The 27600-nt window shown below is 43.0% G+C and overlaps 2 protein-coding genes and 1 long non-coding RNA gene across 5 annotated transcripts in view; 1 reads left to right on the top strand and 2 right to left on the bottom strand.

The window, feature by feature from the left end:
- The window catches only part of LOC127007795 (neuroblastoma suppressor of tumorigenicity 1-like), a 19175-nt gene extending 4336 nt beyond the window's left edge, over positions 1 to 14839 (bottom strand). The window contains exon 1 of one of the 2 annotated variants that reach the window (XM_050879112.1): positions 14731 to 14839. In XM_050879112.1, the coding sequence (XP_050735069.1) occupies positions 14731 to 14781 (51 nt within the window). In that variant the 5' untranslated portion in view covers positions 14782 to 14839. Of the gene's footprint in view, positions 1 to 11660; positions 11685 to 14730 lie in introns of those variants that run through there. The other variant, XM_050879113.1, reaches the window with a different exon arrangement.
- On the top strand, positions 944 to 24627 carry LOC127007796 (bolA-like protein 3). Its single transcript, XM_050879114.1, has 5 exons — positions 944 to 962; positions 16055 to 16152; positions 19721 to 19829; positions 21008 to 21096; positions 24333 to 24627. Exons 2-5 carry the CDS (start codon positions 16102 to 16104, stop codon positions 24399 to 24401), a joined length of 318 nt encoding a protein of 105 aa, XP_050735071.1. The 5' UTR covers positions 944 to 962; positions 16055 to 16101; the 3' UTR covers positions 24402 to 24627.
- LOC127007797 (uncharacterized) lies at positions 21103 to 27600 on the bottom strand. Of its 2 annotated transcripts, none has more exons than XR_007760557.1 (4): positions 27541 to 27600; positions 25165 to 25256; positions 24304 to 24459; positions 21103 to 21755 (listed from the first exon to the last, which is right to left on the bottom strand). It is a non-coding gene; the product is annotated as an uncharacterized LOC127007797 (long non-coding RNA). The 2 variants fall into 2 exon arrangements; XR_007760556.1 differs by having other exon boundaries at positions 24317 to 24459.

Below are 27600 nucleotides of genomic sequence, written 5' to 3'. Positions count from 1 at the left end.
TCCCTTCCACGCGGGTGACGGCGCCTGGTGATAATATTATTCAGTTCGCCCCAAAAAATAATAAATTAAAAAACGAGATAGCTCACACACATACACTCACACACACACACACACACACACACACACACGCCCACACGACCTCCTTTCACCTCCAGAATGAGAGAGAGAGAGAGAGAGAGAGAGAGAGAGAGAGAGAGAGAGTAAATTGTATATGCATTGAAAATCATCTGGTTTTCTACGTAAGATGAAATTTAACGTTTATGCTTTACTGGTTGATAAATATAAAGTCGCAGGAAATATATTAGTCCATTTTTTTCATAGTGTATTATTGTTGTATCAAATTTGAGCGTTTTTTTTTTTTCAGCAATAAAACAGAGATAAAAATGTTACTTGGATAAACACAAAACAAACAGGTGGGAAACGATAAAAAGAATAGACGTAGAATATAGATAATGGAAGGAGATAAAGGAAGAGATAACAGAAGAAAAAAGAGATACGAAGAAAGACTGACAGAGAAAGAAAAGGAAAAAAAGGAAGAAAAGGAAGAATAAGAGGGAAAAAAAAGATGTTAAAAAAAATAAAAGGGAAGAGGAAAAAAAGAAAAGAAAAAGAAAAAAAAGAAAAAGAAAGGAAGAAACAAGATCACGAAACCACCGTTAAACAGACAAATAACAACAAAAACAAAAACAACAACAACCGTAACATAAACAAGAAAAAAACAACCTTCGAACGAGTATCAATTTTGCGAGACAGCGAAACCGAACCTTTGATACGTGGAGGGAAGAAGAAGAGGAGGAGGAGGAGGAGGAGGAAGAAGAGGACAGAAGGAGAGAAGCAGAACTAGAGCATGGACGGATAGTGAGGAAAGGACGGAGGAAGGGAGAGGAGGAGGAGGGTTGCCCACTGACCACCACCACCACCACCCCTGATCACCACCACCACCATCACCCTGCGGTCATGAGGTGAGGCTGACGGTGACGCAACACATCCCTGCCCTTGTATGGTGTGCCCCTCCCTTCCTCCCCTCCCTCTCTCCCTCCCTCCCCTCCTCGTCCTATCCTCCAGCTATATCTTAATTCTTCCTCCATCCTTTTACTTCTTCACTCCCTTCTCCATTATCATTCCTCGCCATCTCTCCCTCTTCATCCCCTCTTTTTATCTACATCTACCTTCCTCCTTCTCCCTCCCTTCATTTCTACCCTCCCTTCTTCTCATTTTCCTTTACATATCATTCCCTTCTATCTCTCCCTCCCTCCTCAGCCATGTTTACCTTCTCCCTCTCTCTCTCCCTTCCTTCCCTTCTACATTCCCATCTTCCTTTATTTATCATTCCCTCCATCTCCCTCCTTCCTTCACTTCACTCCTCCATTTCTCTCTATCTCTTTGGCCTATCATCCACCTCTCCCTCCCTCTCCTTACCCCTCCACCCCTCCCTCCCTACCTCTCCACCTCTCTTGCCCTACCTTCCTCCCTCTACCCTCATACTCTCCCTTACACCCTCCAGCCAAAATCAGTCCCTCCCCCTGTCCCCCTCTTACCTCACTACCGTCTACCCTTGCCCCCCTTCTTTCACACCCCCAGGCCTACCCAACTACCCTCCCTCCCCTCCTTCCTCCTACGGTGATGAGTGGCCTTGGAGCTTAGCGGTTGTGGCCTCTCCTGTTTTGTTACGTCCATAGCCATAGATGCGCATGGTCTTAGTGCACATCTCCGTCGCATCACGCGCAGAGGAAGTTCAGGGGTTAGCAGGGGATGGTTGGTTGAGTTTATTGGCTAGTTTTGGGTTAGGAAAGGTATGGTAAAGGTGGGTTAATGGGAGAAGGATGCTTGTTCAGGTGAGAATGGGAGGAATTAGTGGTTCTGTAAGAGTTGTTTTATATTTCTTATTGTCTGTGTTTGTTCTTTGGCTTTCTTTTAATATATATACGTGTTTCTTGATCTGTTCTTCTGTTCCTCTTTATCCTACTCCTCCCTCTTCGCGCCCTCCCCTACTCCCTCTCTCCCTCTTATACAGTTACCTCCCTCCTCTTCTTCCTCTTCTTCCTCCTCCTCCCATACAGTTAGGCTACTTCCCACTCCTTTCTGGTTCTCTTTCCTCCTCTTTACCTTACTTCACCTCTCATACCTTTTCTCTCGTTCGTCCATGCTCTTTAGCTATTTTATTTTATCTTGCTGTTTCATCCCAACATCTTAACAGTCTTATCACACCTTCTAATGCTCCTTACCCATGATTCCTTTGCACAACACGAGAAAGCATTTTTATTTAAGTCTTCCTCTGCTTTTTCTTCCTCCCGTTTTCTTCGTTTTTTACACTATCTTGCCATTCATCCGTTTCTTGGCACTACATTATGGTGACTGATCATGCCACTCCCCTTACAACATGATTTCAATAGGGCTTCATTATTTTTTTTTCTATCACCCACTTCATCTGTCTCTTCCTTTACCTCGTTTTCTCTTTTTCTCTCGTTTTCTCTTTCTCTCACATATTTCCAAAGTCTTCTTTTTACTTTTTCACTTTTCATTTTTTTTTTTTCTATCACCCACCTTATCTGTCTCTTCCTTTACCTCGTTTTCTCTTTTTCTCTCGTTTTCTCTTTCTGTCACACATTTTCATAGTCTTCCTTTTACTTTTTCACTTTTCATTTCTTTTTTCTATCACCCACTATCTGTCTCTTCCTTTACCTCGTTTTCTCTTTTTCTCCCGTTTTCTGTTTCTCTCACACATTTCCATAGTCTTCTTTTTACTTTTACACTTTTTAATAGTTTACCCTCTATGTATCTTCCGTTAGGGGGCTTTCGTTTCCCTGTTACCTTTGCCTCCTCATAAACTGCCTCTGTTCTTTGCTATTTTTATTTTTTACGTCATTTTACATCATTTTAATAGTTTACGCTCCATGCTTTGTGTTCTGTAGGCTGCTATGTTCTTCCTCCTTCCTTCAGTGTTGTTCTACTCTGTTCTTTCTGTTCCTTCTTCCTTTCTCTGTGTTCTTCCACCCTGTTCTTTCTGTTCCTTCTTCCTTCCTCTCCTTACCTTGCCTCCTCCTCCACTCCTTGCACCCAACGCGGTAATTTCCCCTCCAAATCACTCCCTCCCTACTCCCTGTCTCTCCTACTCCCTGTCTCTCCTACTCCCTGTCTCTCCTTCTCCCTATCTCTCTTACTCCCTGTCTCTCCTACTCCCTGTCTCTCCTACTCCCTGTCTCTCCTACTCCCTGTCTCTCCTACTCCCTGTCTCTCCTACTCCCTGTCTCTCCTACTCCCTGTCTCTCCTACTCCCTGTCTCTCCTACTCCCTGTCTCTCCTACTGCCTGTCTCTCCTAATCCTAGTCTCCCCTCCTCCTAGCCCCCCCTACTCCTAGCCCCCTCTACTCATAACCTCCCCTACTCCCAGCTTTCCTTTATATACTTCCTTCCTCCCTCTACCCCCTGTCTTCTTTACTCCCATCTTCCCTCTTCTCCTTGTCTTCCTTTACTCTCGTCTTCACCTTACTCCCTGTCTCCTCCTCCTTTCTGCCTCCCTCTCCACCCCTCTCTCCACGCCTCCTCCTAATCCCAGCTTTACCCGCTCTCTCGTTCTCGTTCTTCCCTTCTTTCTCGTTCTCTTGTTCTCTTCCTCTCGCTCTCTCGTGTTTTGTCTCGTTATCTTTCTCTCGTTTTCTTCAGTTTTCTTTGGTTTTCTTTCGTTTTCTCGTGTTCATTTTTTTCGTTTTCTTTCGTTTTCTCATTTTCTATCGCCTCTTCCTCCTTGATTCCCTCCCAGCTTCCTTCCCTCCTTTTATCCCCCCTCCTCCCCCTCTCGCCCTTATAAGAAGAAAAACAAGGCGCTCTGAGAACCGGTGCGTCGCTGCGGGGAAACCATCGGCGCCGCATAAGAGCAGGAAAAAGGCATAGCTACGTACGCGAGGAACCTGTTTCGAACCTGTTTCTTTTGGAGGGTTTGATTGCACGCGGGATAACTAACGCCTTACTTGACCCTCCACCTGATACTGATGCGGGTGTGGTGGGTCCTCCTCCCCCTCCTCCTCCTCCTCCTCCTCCTCCTTTCTCCAGTGACCCTCTGACTCAATGCTATTCTTAGACCATTGTACTACTCACTTCTGCAATAAATCCTCAAGTTGTTGTTGTTGTTGTTTTCTTTCTCTTTTTTTCTCGTTCTTTCGTTCTCTTTTTTTTTCTCGTTCTTCCTCGTTTTCGTTTTCTCTTTTTCTCGTTTCCATTGTCTCGTTTTCTCGTTCTCGTTTTCTCTCTCTCAATTTTCTCTCTCTCTCTCTCTCTCTCTCTCTCTCTCTCTCTCTCTCTCTCTCTCTCTCTCTCTCTCTCTCTCTCTCTCTCTCTCTCTCTCTCTCTCTCTCTCTCTCTCTCTCTAAGTAAACATATGAGTCACTTTCGCCGCGTCATTGCAACCTCTTCTGTTTTTTTTTTTTTTTCTTATTTTCTTTCTTTATTTTTCTTTCTTGGATTTTTTTATTTTTTTTATTATCTTGCTATTTTCTCTCATCCATGTTTAGATCGCTGTCCCTCCCTATTTTTCTCTCCCTCCCTTCTTTCCTTCCTTCACTCATTCACTCCCTTCTCTCCTTTCTCCTACGCCTGTATCACCCTATTTTATTTTATCTCTTTGGCCTATCATCCACCTCTTCGTACCTCCCTCCCTCCCATTACCCCTCCACCCCTCCCTCCCATTACCCCTCCACCCCTCCCTCCCTCCCATTACCCCTCCACCCCTCATACCCTCCCTTACTCCCTCTAACTCTCCTTCATCCCTTCATTTATTTCTTTTGTCTCTTATCACCCTCTCTATATGTCTCTTCCTTTAACTCGTTTTCTTTCTCGCTTTGTCTCGTTTTCTTTCTCTCTCGTTTTCTGTTCTTTTTTCTTTGTCGTTTTCTGTTTTTTTTCTTTGTCGTTTTCTGTCTCGTTTTCTTTTACTTTATCTCTCACTTTATCTCTTTCTCTCGTTTTCTGTTTCCCTCGTTTTCTGTTTCCCTCGTTTTCTGTTTTCTCTCGTTTTCTGTTTCTCTCGTTTTCTGTTTCTCTCGTTTTCTGTTTCTCTCGTTTTCTGTTTCTCTCGTTTTCTGTTTCTCTCGCTTTCTGTTTCTCTCGCTTTCTGTTTCTCTCGCTTTCTGTTTCTCTCGCTTTCTGTTTCTCTCGCTTTCTGTTTCTCTCGTTTTCTGTTTCTCTCGCTTTCTGTTTCTCTCGTTTTCTGTTTCTCTCGCTTTCTGTTTCTCTCGCTTTCTGTTTCTCTCGCTTTCTGTTTCTCTCGCTTTCTGTTTCTCTCGTTTTCTGTGTCTCTCGTTTTTTGTTTCTCTCTCGTTTTCTGATTTTCTCTCGTTTTACGTTTCTCTCGTTTTCTGTTTTCTCTCGTTTACTATTTCTCTCGTTTTCTGTTTCTCGTTTTCTGTTTCTCGTTTTCTGTTCCTCTTGTTTTCTGTTGTCTTCATTCTTGTCACCTGCGTCCTCCTCCCCTGCTCGTCATATCTCATTAGTACACTCCCTTTCTCCGTCTCTCTATATTTGTCTCCCTCCTCCATTCTCTTGACGGTTCCCTGCTGCATTCTGATATGGTCTTCCTTCTCTCTGATTGGACGTCGATTTCTCATACGTCACAATCCATTATATTTAACCTTTATCTTTCTGTCTAGTCTCTCTTCGTCCCTGTCTCTCATCTCTCTTGCTATCTGATACTGTTTTGCTTGTCTTTGATTCGCTCTCGATCCTATATACTTCATAACTCATCCTGTTCCATCTCCAACTATCCTTTCTCCTATTCTCTACTATTGTTTCTAGCTCCTAACCTTTCTTCTATCCTCCTTTCTGTTCTATTCCTTCTGTTCTTTCTATCCGTTTATCTCCTTATATCAATTCCTCTGTCTTTGTATCTCTCTCGCCTGCATTCTTTATTTCTATTTTATCTTCTTTCTATTCTCCCTTCTACTCCTTTCCTTCTGTTATATCTCTTATCTTGTTATATCAATCCCAATCTCACCCTCTCTATCTCCCTCTATCTCCTGCTTTCTGATACTACCTTCCTCGTCTCTTGATTCGCTCTGATGACCTCTCTATTCTCTTTTCTACTTTATTCCTTCTATTAAATCTCTTATCTCCTCACATCAATCTCCATCCCAGCCTCTCTATCTCCCTCTCTCTCTCGTGCATTCTGATACTATCTTCCTCGCCTCTTGATTCGCTCTCTCCCTCATTACGTCATAACTCATCCCGCCAATCACGTCCGTTCCCCGTAGCGGGTATTCATGACGCCACCGCCCCGCCTATCCCGGCCCTCCACGTCATCGGTCCTCCGCCAATGACGCGAGCGGGAGCCATTTTCTGCTGCATTGCGGTGAAAGTGAAGGAAGGCCGAGGGTTGAGAACTGAGCGGCCGCCGGACAAAAATTTTCTCTTCTCTTTTTTTTCTCTCTCTTGGCTTCACGCGGCGCTAGAGACGTCACGATTTGGAGGAAGAAAACGATAGGAGGGGTTCAGAGGTAGCATTTGGGGTATTGTAAGGGAAAATGAGGCGGTGAGGATAAAAATTACGAAGAAAATATAGATTGTGATGGAGATAGAACGCAAAAATGAGATAAAATTGTGATGGAACGCAAAAATGAGGCGGTGAGGATAAATATTACCAAGAAAATATAGATTGTGATGAAGATAGAACGCGATTAAGATTGCGATGTAGATATGAACTGGCGAATTAAGTAAACACAGGTAAATTCCTTAATCAACAGGTGTGCTTTGAAAACTTAACTCCCACGACCGTTGTAAGGGGAAAGAATGCAATGAAGACGCAGATTACGAAAAAATATTGATTACGGTGAAAATAGATTGTGAGGAAGATACACTCATTAGCGGTGAAGTAATGTAACTATAAAATTAATAAAGTAAACAGGAAAAAGTTCAGAACCGGCAACAGTAAGGAAGTCCAAAAGTAAAATATTGGAGATCTGATACACGACTTAGCAGCAGGGAAACGGTAAAGTAACAGGAAAGAAAGTAAACGGTGAAGACAGCAAAGAAACAGTAAAAGTAAGGAAGTCCAAAAGAAAAGTAATGTTGGTCTGATACACGACTCAGCAGCAGGGAAACGGTAAAGTAACAGGAACAGGAAAGAAAGTAAGCGGTAAAGACAGCAAAGAAACAGTAAAAGTAAGGAAGTCCAAAAGGAGAAATAAAGCAAAAAAGGAGGTTCACTATACGATTGAAAGCGGAATGGAGAGAATTGCTGGATTGGCTTTATAACATGGAGAGATAGAAAGTGAGCATTAGAAGCATGTAACGTCTATTTACGCTAGGTAGGCTTTATAACATGGAGAGATAGATAGAAAGTGAGCATTAGAAGCATGGAACGTCTATTTACCTCCTTACCTCTCGCGAGCCTCTCCACTTAATGACAAACCCGCGATCAGTTAATGCGAATAAACTCTTAGGCTCGCATTATCAGACATTTCGCAGTCCAAGAACACATATTTGACAAGGCTTTCCTAGGAGCTGTGGGCATATCCAGGAGTAATTTCTTGACCCTGATGGTAGTGTGACCCTTCTTCTGTACCATGAACCTGAAGAAACACTCATTAGAACCCGACTGACCCCCTCTTTGGCCTTTAGAAATAGCTGATGTGAGAACTGAAAGTGTCTTATAATATCAACCTTCATCTTCGCCGGGGTATATACAAGGTGGGGAAGAAAGACAGGACGCAAGGACGCTCTTTCTAACACTTTCTCCCTTTTGTTAGTATTTGCCTTCTCTCGTCCACACCAACCTCTGATTAACCTCTTCTTATAAACCGTTGATCATTTGCACCTAGAGAGAGTATCTATATATATCTTTTAATGTTTAAATGAGACAAGGAAGAAAGGGTGAAATTAAGGAACGATGAAAGGATAGATGGATGGATGGAAGGATGGATGGAAGGAAGGAAAGGAGGGAACGAAAGAAAGAAAGAAGAAAAGAATGGGAGCTCTTTTTCAATGTTTATTTTTCTTTTTTTCCCTCCTCTCATCCCTTTCACCCACACGACTGGTCAATGACACGAAAACCCTCTCAATAGCCCTTCACAAAACACACACACACACACACACACACACACACACACACACACACACACACACACACACACACACACACACACACACACACACACACACACACACACACACACTATACTATTGACGGATCATCTCCCAACCCTTTCATTTTTTTTTTCTTCCCTTCAAACGGTCACCCAATATTGATGCATCACCCACCTTTCTGCCCTTTCTTTTCTTCCTTTTTTTTTTTCCTTTCTTCGCGGCTCAGAAACATCATCAACAACATAATCTATAGACTCGTTTAAGAGGCCAGGTAGCTTAGTAAAGAGGATCAAGGTAATGGTGTCATCGCTTTCTTCTTCCTCTTCCTCCTCTTCTTGAATCGTTATGAAGAGCAAGGAGAGGATAGACGTGTGAGAAATTTTAATGCCAGTATAAGTAGTGATCCTAAAGTCACGACGGGCCCTTTTTTTTCGCTCTCTCTTAGTGCTGTTGATCTGCTTATGAAGTAATGCTATTCCTTATTAATTCATCTACATAATGAACAAACTGTGAGTGAGAAATTTTAATGCCAGTATAAGTAGTAATCCTAGAGTCACGGCGGGCCCTTTTTTTTCTGTGTTGCGATTGATCCGTTTATGAAGTTATGCTATTCCTTATCAATTCATCTACATAATAAACAGACTTTCCCTAGGTTTCGAGAGAGATAAAGAGGGAGTTTTCCACATATCTTTGTCTAGAATGGTCCGGTGTGGTCCAGTGTTGTTGGGGGCAGAGACTGACTCACTACACGGCGAACAAGCTTGGCCAAGGATAGAGTGAGGCAGGGGAGGGAGGGAGGAAGGGAGGTGGAGAGTAGGCAAGGGGGTGAGGGAGGGAGAAGGGTGAAGAGTGAAGAGTGAAGGTGTTGATTTGGCAGCTATGCAAGACTGGCGAGGCGTATAACATAATTCACTGAAGACACAAAGAAAAAAAATAGATGTGAGTACATTAAGTAAACAAATGGACGAGGCTGGTGAAGGGTTACAGAAAAATCACCTGTAATTGTATCTCACCTGCGTATACCTGCTGATTAAATTTATGGCCAGCGTGGGACGAGTAACATGACTCTCTCTCTCTCTCTCTCTCTCTCTCTCTCTCTCTCTCTCTCTCTCTCTCTCTCTCTTCCCTTTTTCTCTTCTTTCTCTTCTTTTCTCTCTTTTCTCTTCCATTCTTCTTTCTCTTATCTTCTCTTCCCTTAACTTCCCTTCTCTTCTCTTCGACTTTTTTCTACTCTTTTCTCCTCTTCTCTTTTCTCTTCTACTCTTTTCTCTTCTTCTCCTTTTTTCTCTTCTAATCCTTTTTTCTCTTCTGCTCTTTTCTCTTATATTCTTTTTCTCTTCTATTCTTTTCTCTTCTATTCTTTTTTTCTCTTCTACTCTTTTTCTCTTTTATTCTTTTTCTTTTCTACTCTTTTCTCTTCAAACTCTTTTCTCTTCTACTCCCTTCCCTTTTACCCACTTCTCTTTTACCCTATTTTCTTCTATCTTTTTCTCTTCTAACCTTTTCTCTTCTACAAAATTATCTTCTCTTCCCTTTTCTTTCTATCTTCCTCCCTTCTCTCTCTTCTGCTCTTCTCCCACACACTCACACGATACACGACCGATACACGACCACCTCCATCCCATCAATTCTCCGCGCTACAAGAACGAGTGTTGAGCCGCTAAATGAGACGACTTCGAGCGCTCGTATACAAGGCCGAAGGGAGGAAAAAAGTGTTGCCAAGTACCGGGGAATAAAATGCACTCCCTAAACCTCTTTTAAAGCAAGTTGTTTGGGCGAAGGCAGCATGGATAAAAGGTGACGCGTGCAATATATTAGGGAGAAAAGCAAAAAAATAAAAAGTATTCTGCCGGAGTTAATATTCTAAAAGTCTCTTATAGCTAATTGTTCGGGTTTGGGCGAAGAAAAATAAACGGTAATGAGGCGGTCAGGAAGAAGGAAGATAGGAGATAAGGAGATCAAGGAAGAAAAAAAGGAGAAAGGAGAAAAGAGAAAAGATAAGAAAGAAGAAAAGATAGGAAAGGGGAAAGGAAGAAAAAGAAGAAAGGAGGAAGGAGAAAAGAAAAGAAAAAAGAGGAAAGGAGGAGAGGAGAAGTAGAAACAAGTAGAGAGAAAAATGTAAAGGAATAAAAAACATTGAAGTAAAAGGAAAAAGCAGATGTTGGTATTGATGGAGAAAATAAATGTTCGTTAATTATCTGGTAGCAAGTCGTTTGGAGAAGGGAAAGAAAAAAAATTACGTGCACAATAAATTAGGTGTAAAATAAGATTTGTTGATTAGAGAGAGAGAGAAAAAAAAATGTATACATGATTAATGCCGCTGATGGAAATGAAAGTCTTGAAATCTTTTATCGCAAGATGTTCAAGGGAAAGAAAAAAGTGACATACAATAAATTAGATAAAAAAAAAAAAATTAAGTTTGTTGAGTAAAATCCTTAAGTTATCATCAATATCGATCAACAAAATGCACATACTAGACTCTAAAGGCCCTTACAGAAAGTAGTTTAGGCGAAGAAAGGAAAGGAAAAAATCAGACATACAATAAGTTAGAGAAATTATAAGATTTGTTGAGTTAAAAAGTTACGATCAGTACTAATTGACAATATGCACGCCCTATAGTCTCTGATATTAAGTTGTTAGAGTGAAGACGGAAAAAAATAGAGAGATTAAACGGGAAGGGTTTGTTAAGGGTATAAAAAGTAAGTACTACTGGATAAACTAGACAAATTAAGTGGGAAGGGTTTGTTAAGGGTATTAAAAGTAAGTACTACTGGATAAACTAGACAAATTAAAGAGGAAGGGTTTGTTAAGGGTATAAAAAGTAAGTACTACTGGATAAACTAGACAAATTAAGTGGGAAGGGTTTGTTAAGGGTATTAAAAGTAAGTACTACTGGATAAACTAGACAAATTAAGTGGGAAGGGTTTGTTAAGGGTATTAAAAGTAAGTACCTCTGGACAAAGTAGACAAAAAAGAAGGGAGAAAGAAGGAAGCAAGGGGAGGGAAGAAAGTAGAAAGTAGGGAGAAGAAAAAGGAGAAGGGAGAAAAAAAGAAAATAAACGGTGGGAGGCGGTCAGTAAGAAGGAGGAAAGGAGATGAGGAGATCGAGGAAGAAAAAAAGGAGCAAGGGGAAGAAAAGAGAAGAAAAAGAAGAAAAGAGAAAAAAGAAAGGAAGAAAGGAGAAAAGATAAGAAAGGAGAAAAGATAAGAAAGAAGAAAAGATAAGAAAGAAGAAAAGATAAGAAAGAAGAAAAGATAAGAAAGGAGAAAAGATAAGAAAGGAGAAAAGATAAGAAGGAAGAAAAGATAAGAAAGGAGAAAAAATAAGAAAGGAGAAAAGACAAGAAAGGAGAAAAGACAAGAAAGGAGAAAAGACAAGAAAGGAGAAAAGACAAGAAAGGAGAAAAGACATAAAAGGAGAAAAGATAAGAAAGGAGAAAAGATAAGAAAGGAGAAAAGATAAGAAAGGGGGAAGGAGAAAAGAAAAGAGAAAAAATAGGAAAGTAGGAGGAGGAAAGGAGATACAAGGAGGGAAGGCGGAGGGAGGTCAGGGAGAAGGAAGAAAGGAGGAAGAGGAAGAGACGAACCATCCACATTCAGGACACACGCACACCCACAGATCCAAAGCTACTGTTGACTACCCCGCCGAGCCCCTCTCTCTCCGTCTCTGTCTGTCGCCGCGCCTGTCTCTTTAGCCTTCCGTCTCTGTCAGTGTCGGTTTCTGTGTCCCTGTCTCTTTGTCTGTCTCTTTTCCTCTTGCCTCCTTCCCCGTCTTCTTTATTCGGTGTCTTCCCGTTTTTATCTTTCTCTTTCTGTCTCTTTGTCCCTCTGTCTCTCTCCCTGTCTTTGTATCTGTTACTTTTCCTGTCTCTGTTCCTCTTGCCTCCTTCCCCGTTTTCATTATTCCATCTCTTCCCGTTTTTTGTTTCTCTTTCTCTTTATCTCTTTGTCCCTCTGTCTCTATTCCTGTCTTTATTCCTCTGTCGCTTTCCCTGTCTAGCCTATATGTGTTCGTCTATATTTGTCTCCTTTCTTACTTTCTACGTTATGTTTTTGTTTTCTCTTTTCAAAATACTAATGCTGATTTGTTTGTTTTCTTATTTTCTTCCTCTTTATGTTTTCATTCTCAAAATAGTAATGCTTATTTATCTGCTTTCTTATTTTCTTCATCGTTTTGTTTTCTTCCTCAAAATACTATTGCTCATTTGTCTGCTTTCTTACTTTCTTCCTGCTTTTCTTGGTTTGTTTTCTTCTTCAAAATACTATTGGTTATTTGTCTACCTTCTTTCTTCCTTCTCTGTTGTTGTTTATTTTCTTTACTCTCTCAAAATGTTATCGCTATTCATGTAAGTATTATCACGAAGAAGCAGTTTTCGTCACCCTTAAGCCCTCTAATCTCCATAAACAACAATAACAACAATAATATCAATAAAAGAAACGAGAAGGAAAAAATCAACCTCACTAAGATGGCTAACTTTACCATCATTGTCTTGCTGCGTCCATGATACTTTCAGCGTCAACAGCAGAGGCCGCGACAAACAAGGCCCGTTTCCTGGTAGCCATCGGTATGCAAGGTCGGCCCTCGCTTAGCCTTATCGTGTACAGAACCTGCCAGGCTGAAGGTAAAGCGCCCAGCTGGTGTTGTCTTACGAGCACACTCACTCACTCACTGGGGAGGCGCATGAGGGAGAACCTGCTGCATGTACACTGATCTAACTTAGTCCTGCTGATGGATTAGACTATTCCGTTGTGGGTACTGGAAATTGGGCATCGGTGAGGGTGAAGGGAAAGCGCCAAGCTGTTATTTCCTCACGAGTACACTTATTAACTCACTGGGGAGGCACATGAGGGAGAACCTGTTGCATGTACACTGATCTAACCTTCTCCTGGTGATGGATTTGATAGTTGCGTTGTGGGTACTGGATATTAGGCATCAGTGAGGGTGAAGGGAAAGCGCCAAGCTGGTGTTGCCTTACGAGCACACTTATTAACTCACTGGGGAGGCACATGAGGGAGAACCTGCTGCATGTACACTGATCTAACCTACTGGTGATGGATTTGATTGTTGCGTTGTGGGTACTGGAAATTAGACATCGGTGACGGCTGAAGGAAAAATGATCAGATGTTCTCTTGCACACACGCTAACTAGAGAGGCGATTTGGGGAAGATTTGCTGTTTATACAATTATCTAACCTATTCCTGGTGATTGATTAGACTGCTCCGTTCTAGGCAATGGAAACTAGACATTGGTGAGGGCTGAAGGAAAGTGACCAGATGTTTCCTTGCAGACACACAAACATACACTCTCTGGGGAGGCGCTTTAGGGAGGACTTGCTACGTATACACTGATCAGATCTGTTCCTGATGATGGACTAGTGTTTCGTTGTGGCACTGGAAACTGGACATGGGTGAAGGCCGAAGGAAAAGTGACCAGATGTTCTCTCTCACACACACAAACACACGTACACACACTCACTGGTAAGACGATCTAGGAAAACGTGCTGCGTATAATTGGTGAATACAATGATGAAACTTATTCTTAGTAATGTCTTTCTTTCCTCTTTTCGTTGTGGACACTGGAAATGGACTTAGGCTAACTCAACCTCACTCGCTGACGAAATGCACCCACGGGAAACTTGTGGATTAGCTGATTTCACTTTTTTGATAATGATTTTTTCCGTTCTGTAATATAATTGGCCTTTGATAAACACAGTAATTTCTTAACCTCAGCGCCACCTTCACACCCAACGGAAATCGTGTTGTGCATGCCATTAGAAAATAGATCCTTGGATAATTGTTTTTTTCGTTTGTGGACACAATAAAAGGCCCTTGCGATACACACACACACACACACACACACACACAAGATTATCCACCACAGTGTCATTATCACAGCCTAAGGTATTGTTGCAGCTACCATAATAAAATCGATCCTTGGTGTTTATTGTGGTTCTCCGTTTGGGGGGACACTTTGGAACGAAGTAAACACAATATCTCCTTCAGCACCGTGCCATTATAAACACGAGAGACTATCCACCACAGCGCCATCATCACAGCCAAAAGAATACCATAACAAAATCTTGGTATTTACCGAGTTTTCCGTTTTTTAACACTATGGGACTCGAAGCAAACACACAATAGCTCCTTCAGTCCGTCACCATCGCCACATCGAGGGAAATCGGATCACAGAGCACCGACCACAGGCAAGAAACACTCGTAAAGCCTGTTTCTCCTTACTGGGGGTGTGGTGGAGGGGTGTGAGAATAAGGGGAGGGAAGGGGGAGGTGTGTTATGCCTTCCCCATGCAAATTTCACTCTACCACTCCACTCTGTCAAACTCCTGCCACTGTTAATCCCTTGCTTCCCGCCACAACACTCCATTTGACCCTCACACTGCACTCCACAGGTAAACACGGACAGGTAGACTTTCCCCACCATACAGGTAATAACGAAGGTATGTTCCTCTTCCCCCGATAAGACAAACACTTTTTCGTCGCTCTTTTCTCTGACACAGATTCCTCGCATGCACTTTTGCCCTTTGGTCCTCTGCGGCGCCGTCTACTGCCCTGCCTCCCTGCACCAGCCTCACACAGACTCGGGGAGGCTGGGCAGGGAGAGGATCAGGTTGAGGGAGTAAGACGCAGCGAAGCTCATTACCTGGTCAAGTCTGGCGACGCACTGATGCCCGACACACTGCTGGCTGGGCATCACACACAAGGCCCATTCCGCCCCCCTCTACCTACCTTCACTCTCTCTACCCACCCCTCTCCCCTCTCTACGCACCCACCCCCCTCTATCCACCCCGACCCCCGTCTATCCAACCCGCCCCCCTCTACCCCCCAATCTTCTTACCTGCCTCCTCCTTCCTACCTTCCTTACCTCCCTCCCTCCTCTCAGCTCGCCCCCCCCCCCGCCACCTACAGTCACCCCTGCCCCCCTTTACCCACCCTGCCCCCCTCTACCTGCCTCCTCCTTCCTACCTCCCCTCACCTCAGCCCTCCTCTCCCCAACCCCAACCTTACCTTCCTTCCTCCCCTCCCACCTTCCTTCACCTCCATCCCTCCTCTCTCAACGCCCCCCCCCCCATCTACCCACTCCAGTCCCCATCTCTCACCCTCCCCCTGTCTCTGCCACCTCCTTCCCTCACCTTCCCTCCCCACCTCCCTCCTCCTCCTCCTCCTCCTCCACTACTTCCCCGCCCCTCCTCAACCCACTCCCTCCCTATCCCTCCTCCCTTTTGCTAACCCCCACCGCCTCTCACCTACATCCTTCCCCCACCACCACCTTTCTCCCCTTACCTCCATCCTACCCCCTCCTCCTCACCCCCTCCATGACCCCTCCAGCCCACCAGATAATGTTGCCAGGTGAGAATTGCACCTGAGAATATTACCCCGAAGATCTGATAGGGTAGCAGTAACACCTGATACTTACCTGAATTAAATCTTGTATATAATTTTACTCGATACACTCTCCTAATTCCCTGTTCGTGTCCCTCTAATCCTTCCCTCTCACTAATTTCCCTCGCGAAGGATTATTCAGGATACCATTGCCTTGATGTGGTGGTGGAGGCGCTAGTTAAAACCTTGCCATTAGGGGGAAAGTTGTAGAGAATGAAGTAGAATAGGAAGAGTTGCGGTAGAGAAGTAGCGGGTTTTAGACCGTTACTAAATACAACACAATAACACAAATAAGTCTTCGGCAAACACCTGCGCTATCTTTTCACTTTCTTTTTCTTTATAACTTTATTTCACCTTAATTTAATTGCTTCTCTTTACTTTGCTGCTTTACATTTTATTCCTCTTTATATCTATATCTTTTTCACTTCTCTTGCTTATACTTTTCAAATAATTTTAAGAAGAATAACTATAATGTTCAGTTAATTTTAAGGAGAAGAATGACTATAATGTAGCTTGTCTTTATTGTCTTCCGCGCATCTGGCAACACTGCGGGAGGCGATCACAACCATCATCATCATCATCAGGAGCAACAGACCACCCCAGCGCGTGTCACAGCGACGGAGGGGCAGCGATGAGTGTGGGCGGCCTGCGAGGGGCACTCCGGGCAGCACTGGGACCACAGGTGAGCCGGGGGGGGGGCGTGTTGAGGCTGTGCAGAGGAGGGCGGCAGGGGCAGGGGCAGGGGTAGCCGGGCCCCTGCACCTGTGAACTTGTCTCAGGTGTTAAGCAAGGCCGTGTGACTACCTGCTACCCTGGCGTGCTGAGTGACCTGCACCCTGGCGTGTGTCATGGGTTACGTAAGCAGGGCAGGGCAGGGCCATGACGATGCTCTGGCCATGCACTCGTCCACTTGGCCAAAGTAGTTTTGGTAAAGATTCGCTTTAGGTCCTTGCCAGTATCTCATTACCTACCTTATGAAACATCAGTATCTCTTCATATATCTTTTCTACAAACCTTCAACAGTCATGGAAATGCTTTGAAAATCCAATGCAAGGACTTTTTTTTACTCTTGAAAATAGGGGATAATGTTTACGTAAGCGCGTCACATATATATATGGGGGGGGGTCCATGGGGGGCCCTAGCCCCCCTGATTAGAAGGGGGGGTCGAGGGGGGCGCAGTTCCCCCTGTTGGTAGGTCATAAAGTTCGATTGGAGTAGTTTAAATATGCTCCCCGACCCTAAACCTTCTGCGAGCTATTTTGCGGCTGCAGCATCGCCACGGCCGACGCCAGAGGAGGCGACGCACTTTCGTAAACATTATTCCTTATTTTCAAGAGTAAAAAAAAACGTCCTTGAATTGGATTTTCAAAGTGTTTCCATGACTGTTAAAGGTTTGTAGAAAAGATATATGAAGAGATAGTGATGTTTCATAAGGTAGATAATGAGATACTGGCACGGTCCTAAAACGAATCTTTACCCTAGTTTTTTTCACCTCCCTCTGTGGAAGACCCAAGTTGTATCAAGGCTGGAGTATGTCTGCCACCTCTACCCCACATAGAGTAAAAGATTTCCAAGACCTTGAACAGGTTCAAAGGTTCAAGGAGGCTGGTCGGGGACTCCCTAAACTACTGGGAGAGGCTAAAACACCTCAGGCTGTACTCTCTGCAGAGACAAAGAGAGCGCTACATCGTTATTTACATCTGGAAAATCCTTGAGGGCATGGTACCAAATCCAACACAAAACAAGAAGGGTGGCATAGAAGGTCAACACCACCCAAGGTTTGGAAGGTCCTGCACAAGGAGGTCACTGCCACTCTCAGAGGATCCAGACAATACAGGCAGAAAGCTTCATCTGTGCTGGACCTAGACTGTTCAACTGTCTGCCAAGGGACATCAGAGACCTGACAGGTGCCAGCACAGAAACTTTCAAGAAGAGGCTGGACAAATTCCTGGCCAAGATATCAGATGAGCCTCCAGTCCCACACGGCCCAACCTCAAGAGGAGCAGAGGTGTGGAAGTGGCGGGTCCCCAGTCTGGCCGTGGTGACGACACCTAAATCTACGACAACGACAACGAGACAGTTTTTTATGGGGTTGGTGTGTTATTGAGGAATGTGGCATTCATCTGCTTTGGCAACTAGTTGTTTTGAGTTGTGACTACTAGCCAAGATAAATATATAAAAAAAAAATAGTAATCCTACCTATTGTAACTTACCCAGGGATAGCAGGTATTATTCCAGAAGTACACCCATCTGTCTCACTGGAAGGACACATTTTTGTTATAAGAAATAATTGGTGCACATACTACATACTGCCATATTGCTTTGACATCGCAGATCTGGTGGAACATGTCAAGGGATTTATATCCGTTAACATTTTGGCAGTGGGACAGCAGTCAGGTATGGTTTGGTTAGATTAATATATATATATATATATATATATATATATATATATATATATATATATATATATATATATATATATATATATATATATATATATATATATATATATATATATATATATATATATATATGATAAAAACATGATACACTTCACACTGCACCATTGATTCTTTTCACTAGCTAATGTTCAAGCCAGGGGCTGCAGCTCTGCTGATAACGTAACCTGTTAGGAACTATTTCTAAATTAACAGAACCCCACCGTATCCTAATGGATAATAACCTATTGCTGCTAAAATAGTGTCTGATTACCTGTAAGTAGAGTAACTTATTGCAGCTAAAATTGTAACCTTTTGCCCTCCAGTCTACTCAATGAATAGTGATGGAAATATTTACTTAATTCAGCTGTTACTCAGTGAATAGCCACATTAAACCAGTTTCAGAAAATAGCTACTCCCATACTTTTTAAATTTTTATGGAAAATCTATTGAGTATGATAAGCTCATGTTGAGTTTGAAGGAGGGTTGGCTCAGAGGTTAAATACAGGAGGAGGCAACACTGACCTCACCCAGGTGAAAATTAAACCTTAATCACCAGGGTTGTCCGGTATTTAGCCAAGCTGCCTACTTTGTGTTGCTGACGGGACAGTGCTAGGCCTATGAGACTGGCCGCCTATGACATCTCAGTTTTAGATGTGGTCTAGTCGTGTGAGGTGCTTTTGTGGGGCTCTTATATATAGCATAAAATTACAGCACCATTGTCTGGGACTCCCAACAATGGGGCTGTAAATTTTACAGCATGGGACAAAGCAACCCGTGCTGCAAAAGATCTGGGGGGGCTGCAGCATCCCAGGGGACATCTCCACTCCGCATGTGGCAAGTTTGAGAAGCATACCTCAACACTGGCTGGCTGTGATTTTTCAATATATATATATATATATATATATATATATATATATATATATATATATATATATATATATATATATATATATATATATATATTTTTTTTTTTTTTTTTTTTTATTAATAATTTATTATCAAGTTTAGAAGTGCATATAATTCATGTATAAAATATAGGAATAAACTTTGTTCCATTTCTGAATATATTTTGTACCCCAAAAGTTAGTCCAGAATTCCGGACAAGTCAGGTGATAATGTAATATCTGGAGTCCTGGTGATCAAGGGTGAATGAAGCCTTTGCAGCCATAATGGTTGGGGATAAGGTGCAAGTGCTAGTATGAGCAACTTACCTGAAGAAAATACCCCATTATACATTGGGATACATTCACAGGTTTTGTGCTTTGCAGACCCCTTGTTTGTTGTTTTCTGCATATGAATACGTAGCTGATTTCAAGGTAGTTCTTACACACCATTAGGAAAATGTGACTTGTTATGGATACTGTCTGCCCAAGGTACTCAATATAACTTGTGGCCCTCTTCCACCCCTGTAAATTGTACCAACCCATACACTCATGAGTGTGGTGCCAAGTCCAGTTAAGTCGGTACACAGTCATAACACAGTTGTAGAATCTTTGTGCATGTGTGACAACCAAAATTTTCAACTTTTTAAAATTTGGGCAGAAAACTTGTCTGAATTTCAAAGGTTTAAAATTTTGGTCAGCCTCATGCACATGCACTTTCTCTCCTCTGTCTTCTCTTTCTGGGGTTGTGTGGCAGGCCTTTTTAACTTAACCTTAGCCCTTGGCCTGTATCCTGAACAGTGAAAAATGTATTTTTGTATTGTTCATCTCCCTATATTTTGTCTTCTGCATTGAGATCTGCACAGTTTCCTTACCTGTTTTTCCTATTCATCCGTGTGTCCAGCTAACCTATCTTTCCTGGACACAGGTGAGGCAGCTATGTGATTCAGCAGCTGCATCAGGCTCAACCCACCTGGAAGGTCTCCTCAGGAAGCGCTTCCCAAAGGCAACGTCAGTCGAGGTGCAAGACATATCAGGTGAAAAGGGGTTAAAGACAGCTTATTTTTATTTATATTTATTTGTTTCATCTCTACGTACATGACATTGCATCCCAAACTCCAGTGTAGTCATCCTCTTTCTTTTTTATTTACTCATTCATCTTTTCCCCGCATGTCTAATCTTGTATCGTTAATATTATGTGCAATTTTTCTTTTCCTGTACATGTAGCTTATGTCACCATACCAGAGATATTTGTTGCCCTGCAGATTCCACCATTCTTGCTTTGCATATGGGTAGGCATGAAAGAAAATTTAGCTTCACCTGCCTGAGCATCATGGTAAATTATTACAAAAGGTACATTATGAAATATTTTATCCAACCAATCAGTATGCATGTAGTGCTTTTGGAGGGCCTTAATATTTGCTGAGCTATGGCCCAGAGATGTGAATTGTATTAATGTATCACAGTATAATATAATGGATCCTTGTGTATGAACCTTGTAATAGCTTAATTCTAAAAGAAGTGTCATCTTCAAGTACAATCATCCCTAAATTTCCACGCCCAATAAAGTACAAAATCTTTGATAGGGTGCTGCCCCCTTCCTGAGGCCTGTACACCTTACAATAGTCCACAGCCTATGCATAGAGCATAAGGCACCCGGAGCTGCATTTGTTAACTACTGCTATTCGGATTTTCTCAGTTTTCTTGAGGCCTTTTATTTTCAGTGTGTCCCATATGCATGAATGACATCTCATAGCGGCCACCCATACTTTCACTTACATAGCTCAAACTTGCTGCTGCATGATATGAGTAGTTTCCTTGCATATGATTTTCCCCGGAACAATCTCTGAAAGTGTGAAGCCCCACAGAATGAGGGATGATTGTATTTACTCTACCAAACCTTTGTGGGAGGAATGGAAATAGGATACAGAATACATGCTACATTTTGAAGTTTTATTGAATTTGTGCCCATCCACAGGATGCAACTGCCTTTCTTCATATGTTGCTTGTTGACTCCCTACAGGTGTTTCTCATTTATAAGTTGAAGTAATTTTCTGACTAAGAATGATAGAATTAGATAATTCATTGACCTCTGAGCGAGTGATCAGGACCCAATACCTAGAATAGGGAACTTGTTGCTCTAAAAATATCACTGATCAACCCTTGATCCCAGGAACCAAAATTGGCATTCACTTAATCGTGTTCTACCTTGCAGGAGGGTGCGGGGCCATGTACGAGGTATGGGTGGAGGCAGCAGACTTCAAGGGCCTGTCCAGAGTTAAGCAGCACAAGCTCATCACAGAGGTAAGACCTGTGAGGGGCACCATTTTGCAAGGCACTGCATGAGGCCATGCCCATAGAACTGGGAATGGTGTGTTGAAAGCTTTTGTAAATACTAAGACTGCATATACACCAAGAGAGTAGACACATCACAGTTTAACTTAAAATACTAAAATGAGATATCAAGGAATAAATAGTCTGTTTACGATGGTCATAACGTACGTCTGGCAGCGCAACATTTTCTACTGCCAGGAGGCAAGGTCGTGATTGCGTGACCGTGGCCTTAACGTTTTTTCTTTTATGTAGTCTTATTAGAAATGTCTGTGATCAGATGGTGCTTCAAAATAAACCTAAAAGCATTTTTTAAGTCTTCGCCCATAGCGCCAGTAGGCTTTCTTCAGGGGCCTGGTGGGCGCCCCAAGCCAGTTGTGGCGCAGGCAATTTTTTTTTATAGTGGCGCCATATATTCTTGGCTCATGCTGCCCCCCGGAACTCATTCTTGACTCACTTGTACGATTTCTTCTAGAGTCAGTGTTGATGGGTGGTCTTCATGACAGCATGTGGGTAGTCTTAGGCCACTCAGCAGTGACTGGAAAATCCCAGGTAGTAGCGTGCGGATTTGAACACGCTTCGTTCAGTACGCTGTGAATGCGGGGCCCGAACGCTAACCACTCAGCCATGCACTGTAACCACCAAGCATTGGTTGTTAATGGGAGAGAGGGAGATGAGAGGTGGTTGGGGATGACAAGCAAACATAAAAATCCATGGGCTTGCAAATTTTTCCATTAGAATCTCCACCTGAGCACTGACATAATTTGCATAGCAGTTGAAGTAGTAACCATAGCTGGGCACGATAACAGAAAACCTTATTCCCGAGAACCGATATAAATCCACAATTCCGATAGGCAAAAACAATATTATTGACATTTCAAATAAAAAACATGGATGAATTCAAATTTTCATTATCTGTATTTTAGAATACTTACAAAACTTGAAAACCACACTTTGACACGTACAGGTAACTCTCGATTTACGCGAGTATTGTGCCCTTGAAGAGGTCATGTAAATCAAACAAGAGGTAGGTTTCTATCGAAAATTAAATATTCACTTCATTCAGTGGAGAGAGAGGATATCCATATCACCAAGATATCCACTCAGGCACTCGGCCTCACTCGTGTGAGGAAGAAATGAGGGACACCATGAGTGACTGGCTAGTATTGGTACCGGTACCGAGCAGTCTGGTACCAGTACCTGCCCACCCCTATTGTTGAGTATCATGGCAGCGTGGGTACTGTATTGTTGTTCAAGTGGCGCATGGGAAGAACTGAGCTCAGCTGTGTGGCCGCGGCGCCGTGAGACATCTGGTGGCCACTCCATAAAATATCGCATATAAGTGAAAAAAGTGTAAATCAAACTTTTTTTTTCGGATTTTGGACCCCGCGTTATTTCAAAAACGCGTAAACCAAACTAGCGTAAATCGAGTTACCTGTACCTATGGACGGTAATACTAGAAACGCCTGAACCGGTGTTGTGTTATTTGGCGTCTCCACCGTCAAAAGCTGGCGCTTTTGTTTACAAACAATAATGCACCAAAAAAATCTCGTAATGAACATTACTGAATGCCGTCGATTGAACCCAGACCTTCAGAGTAGAAGTCAGGGCAGCATACAAACTTAGCCACTCATGAGCTAAAAGATCACTGCGCCAGAGGCTACTTCTGTGACCTATGCTTGACGCCCCTGTTCCCACTGTGAACATGAAGGGTGAAGGTGATGCCACTCATGGTAGCAGATGCTTTCAATGAACTCCTATTGCTCATATGGAGTATATATACATTAGGGGATTTTTTCACTGCATGATTTCAGTTTCCCTAATGTATATATACACCATATATGCCATGGAGGTTGATTAAAAGTGTCTTCAGCTGCCATGAGTGTGAGCCAGGTCACCTTCACCCTTCTTTATCGGCAGGGACAGGGGCGTCAAGCATAGGTCGCAGAAGTGGCCTCTGGTGCAGTGACCTTTTAGCTCAATAGTGCCTCAGTGTGTATGCTGCCCTGACCTCTACTAAGAAGGCCCAGGTTCCATCTCTGACACTCAGTGGTGCTCATTACTGGATTACATAATCTAGTGAATACCAATAATAATAAACAGACTACATTAGAGAAAGGGCAATAGCAAAGTAAAAGAATCCTGTAATGTAGCACCACTGAGTGCCGGGATCGAACCCAGGCCCTCTGAGTAGAAGTCGAGACGGCAAACTGAGCCACTGCGCTAGATGCCACTTCTGCAGCCTATACCTGATGCCCCAGTCTGGTACTATGCACATAAGGGTGACCCTGCTTATATCCACAGTGCCAGGATTGGGCATCAGGTATAGGCCACAGAAGTGTCCTCTGGCACAGTGACCTTTTAGCTCATTGATGACTCACTTGGCCTGGGTCCGATCTCCAGCACTCAAAGGTGTTACATTACTGGAACAGACCAAGCAGACCATATTGTCATTTTTTAAAGGAGCCTGAAATTTATAATTACGGTGCAGACTAACACGCCTTAAAGCAAACTGATCCATTTGTCTAATACCAAAGGTGGGCATTCCGCGATTTAAGTCCGCTAATTGCTAATAGTGGACTAACAAAAAAATTTGCGGAATAGCGTTAGCATAAGTTTTGAAAATTTAGTGGAATGCCAAAATTATAGTCTGCTAACGCAAACTTTCAAAAACCTCCAACAATGAAAGTGTGGAGAAACTTATAGATTATGGTGGCCAGATGTCCCGGATTTCATGCACTGTCCTGGAGAATGTGTTTTTTATTAAAGTGTCCCAGATTTCACTTCCAGAAATCTGGCCACCCTATTCTAGATCTGTTTGATGCACAGCCAGTCTGTGCAGCATGCAGGCAGCAGGCTGCGTGGGTGGGAATAATCTAGAACTGTCTGTTGCGCAGCCAGTGGAGGAGGACAACAATGACTGTAATGAGGATGCTGTATTTTGCTGTTTTAAAATTTGTTATAATTTAAATATATGAATTATAAGGTAATTTTATTGGAAATTATGTTTTAAACTACCAATAAAGGGTCAGCGGACTGTTGCAGACTTCATTAGTGTACTAAAAAAAATATTAGCATTAGCAGATATGCGATATTGGACCAACGAAGCCGGAAAATTTGCAGATTAGCGATTAGCGGCATTGCAAGTTACAGAGTAACAAAAAATTAGCGGGTGCCCACCTCTGTCCAATACCTTTGATTCATTGCAGACACTAAAAGCAGAGATCCAGGACATGCACGGCCTGCGCATCACCACCACCTTGCCTGACGCCTCGTGACCTTCACCCATCAGCACCATGGAGGCTGTCAGAGCACTAGTCATTCCTCTTCCTTGGCCTGTCAAGAGAAAGGGTCAAGCTGTACACAGTCCACTCTTGCCTTACCTATCATTGTTAGATCTACCTTCAGTTTTATGCAAATAATTGTACATGTCTTGTTAGATTATAGATACGTATTACAAACTTTGTAAAGGTGATCTGTAAATAAAGTTTAAATTTATTAAAAGTTAATTTTCTTTCGCTACACAGTGCCTAATTTAGGACATCTATGTAGATCAGTTATTAGTAATTTCGTCTTAATGAGTGTAAGAAGAAATGTCACATGCAGCAAGATAACAATCCTAATTTAACAACCAAATTGTAGAGTTGGAAAAAACAATGGACTTAAAACAAAATGTGAATATTGTATTGCTGCTCCTCTTCTTTAGCTGGGGAGACATACAAATGAGAGTGCAATGAAAGATTCCAGTTTGGTGATACAAAGACTAGTTACAAAAAGGGGCGATGGACAATGAGTAGAGGTCATACTGTTGCAGATAAAGATATTTATGCCCCACTTTAAATATATTACATACTGCATAGTAAGTCACGTTAGGTAGGGCAAAAAGAGGAGAGAGGGGATGAACCACCCTCATCCCAATATCTTTTTCCCCCACCCTCTTTTCTCATCTTTCCCCCATGTAAAGATATGCAGAAAGGAGGAACAATATCACAAGTTGGAGAAAAGTGGATCAATATTTTTGTCAACAACTGAACATACTACCTCAGTCTGAAGAGTTTCCCTTGAATGGTGTTGGGGATCCGCTGCTGATCCACCAGGTGACGAAGCCCCGCCTCTTACCCAGGACAGAGAGGCTGTAATGAGGTTGGAGAGTAAGTAGACATAACACTCCTAGCAGCATTGGGAAGCTGTTGAAAAGTAAATGGAAGGTCGTAAGTGATTCTATGCAGTTTCAATTACTGTAGTCAATCTGGTAGCCAACATCCTGACTGATAGAAGAGTCTGTCTGTAAAGCAGAAATAGATTGCCATAACAGAAAATCTTAGAGAGTTGGCACCCGTCACGTGTTTGAGATAGCCTGAGCTGAACCTAACCTATAGTCTGTGTTCCGAGTACGTGGATGAAGCTCAGCCCACCAGAAGAGGCAGGACGCGGGTGGTATGAAGAAAAATCGGCATCTTTCTTATATCAGCAATAATGAGGAAAATATGTGTTAAGCTTATGAGACATAACCTAATTTCTCAGATATTTTTTGTAGTTTCCTTGACAAAAAATATCGTAGCTATACGGAATTAAGTAGCAAATAATTAGATTGGGGGAGAAAAGCTTGGAGAGGCGTTTCACCTGGTGCCACCTTTTTAAGGGTGCTCCCGCTCGGTCGCTCGCTCATGCAGGCATGGAGCAAGATCTATATCTTGACATGGAGGTAGCAGGTAGCCATGCTCTCACTCTCCCGCATTCTCACGTGTGTGGGTGTATGTATAATTTACCACGGCCTGACCACGAGTTGGACTCGCAATCGCCACCAATTAAGTACCCTCACGACAAGAGTAAATTCATTATAGTCGATCTCTGGGTACAGCCGATCCACACACCACACACCCCATCCCCATTGCTCAAGTGGGGACAGTAATCACTTCTTGTGTGTGTGTGTGTGTGTGTGATATGCACATCACCACAAACACACAAACACACACACACACACAGAGAGAGAGAGAGAGAGAGAGAGAGAGAGAAATCCTTTCTGAGCAGTGTCCTCCCTTGAAACGAGAAGTTTCACACCTGAGTATCATCATGATTTACTATATAATAGTACGCTTATTCTCTTGATTCATCAATCAAGCAATGGGGACATAGCCTACGCGTCGCCTCGCCCACCATACGACGCCAAGGCCGCGGGTTCCTCCAGGCATGTTTCAATTATCATGCAGACCACCTCGCCCTTCCCACCATAAGGTTACCTCATGGCAGGATCTATCAACTTTCTCATGTCACGAGTTCTTTCGGCGTCCCCTTTGCCTTTTCCACTTGGAATTGACTCTTACAGAAGCAACCCGGTGAGCACGGTCGGCTCTGAGTAGCGTATACCACATGAGCGTATGGCCGGAGTTTGCGTTCACGGAAGTGAGGCCTCGAATCAGTCTCACGGAGTAATCGGCTAATCGCTGGTTTGACAATGTCATTCCAGCGATATCCCATGACTCTGCGTGGGCACTTATTACCGAAGACATCAATCCGCCTCTCCAATTAAGTCACTGTTCAGTGTTCATTACACGTGATTCAGTTCCCTCCCCTATACACTCGGCTCCCCCTTCCCCCAACAGCCAACCCAAATAATTATGCGTGTTATGCACCTGTACAGGTGCCCTGCAAATTACAAGATCATGTCTCAGCCATAGAGTACGACAGGGAGCACAAACGACTGAAAGATCCAGATCTTTGTTCTGCGATGGTATCGATAACGCTGTTTACTACCCGTGCTGAGCGAGTCCATGCATAGCCTTCTCCATGACGCGGTGGGTCAAACCAGTCCGCTGTAAGACTTATTGACGAAACCCGCCGTTGTTCTGCACTACGCTGCCACGGTATGTGAAATTTTCCATGACATCAGTGTCCTCGTTACACGCTTGAACACACTGCTGTTTCATGTAGTAAGCCTCCAACACACTACTGTTTCATGTAGTAAGCCTCCAAACACCTGTAGCCCTACCTTGGTACAAGTGCAGAGCCTCGAGAGCCATCATCAGAACTGACTCTGCAAGGATCACTGCATCAACAAAAACAAGGTCAGTGACCTTGGTATTGCCAACAGATGCTTTGCAATGAATGATCCACAATGCAGCCTACAAATGATTTATGCTGAAAGTCAAATCGTATTTTTGAATGCGTAGAGCAATTTAGCACATTCATTAAGGAATATAATGATATTTTATGATCATAGACATGATGTACACAACGCGGAGTCTTATCTGCAACTGCTAATTAGGAACCCAAACAAGCAGCCAGTTATCTTGGCAATGCTCCGTCCCGGCTCAGCCTCACTACTGTAGCACGACAGTCACTGTGGTTGGTCAACTATGCATGACCACTGCAATAAGAATCTAAGGCACAGAATAATAGAATCCTTATATTACTTACCTGCCAGACACGAGCCGCTGCCAGCTGTCCTCACGCTCTGACCTCTCCGTCTCGAATGAC

The sequence above is a fragment of the Eriocheir sinensis genome, chromosome 36 (genome assembly GCF_024679095.1).
Source record: "Eriocheir sinensis breed Jianghai 21 chromosome 36, ASM2467909v1, whole genome shotgun sequence".
Taxonomy (NCBI): domain Eukaryota; kingdom Metazoa; phylum Arthropoda; class Malacostraca; order Decapoda; family Varunidae; genus Eriocheir; species Eriocheir sinensis.
Note: the sequence above shows the minus strand (reverse complement) of the source record. Positions and strands in the feature narration are given on the sequence as shown.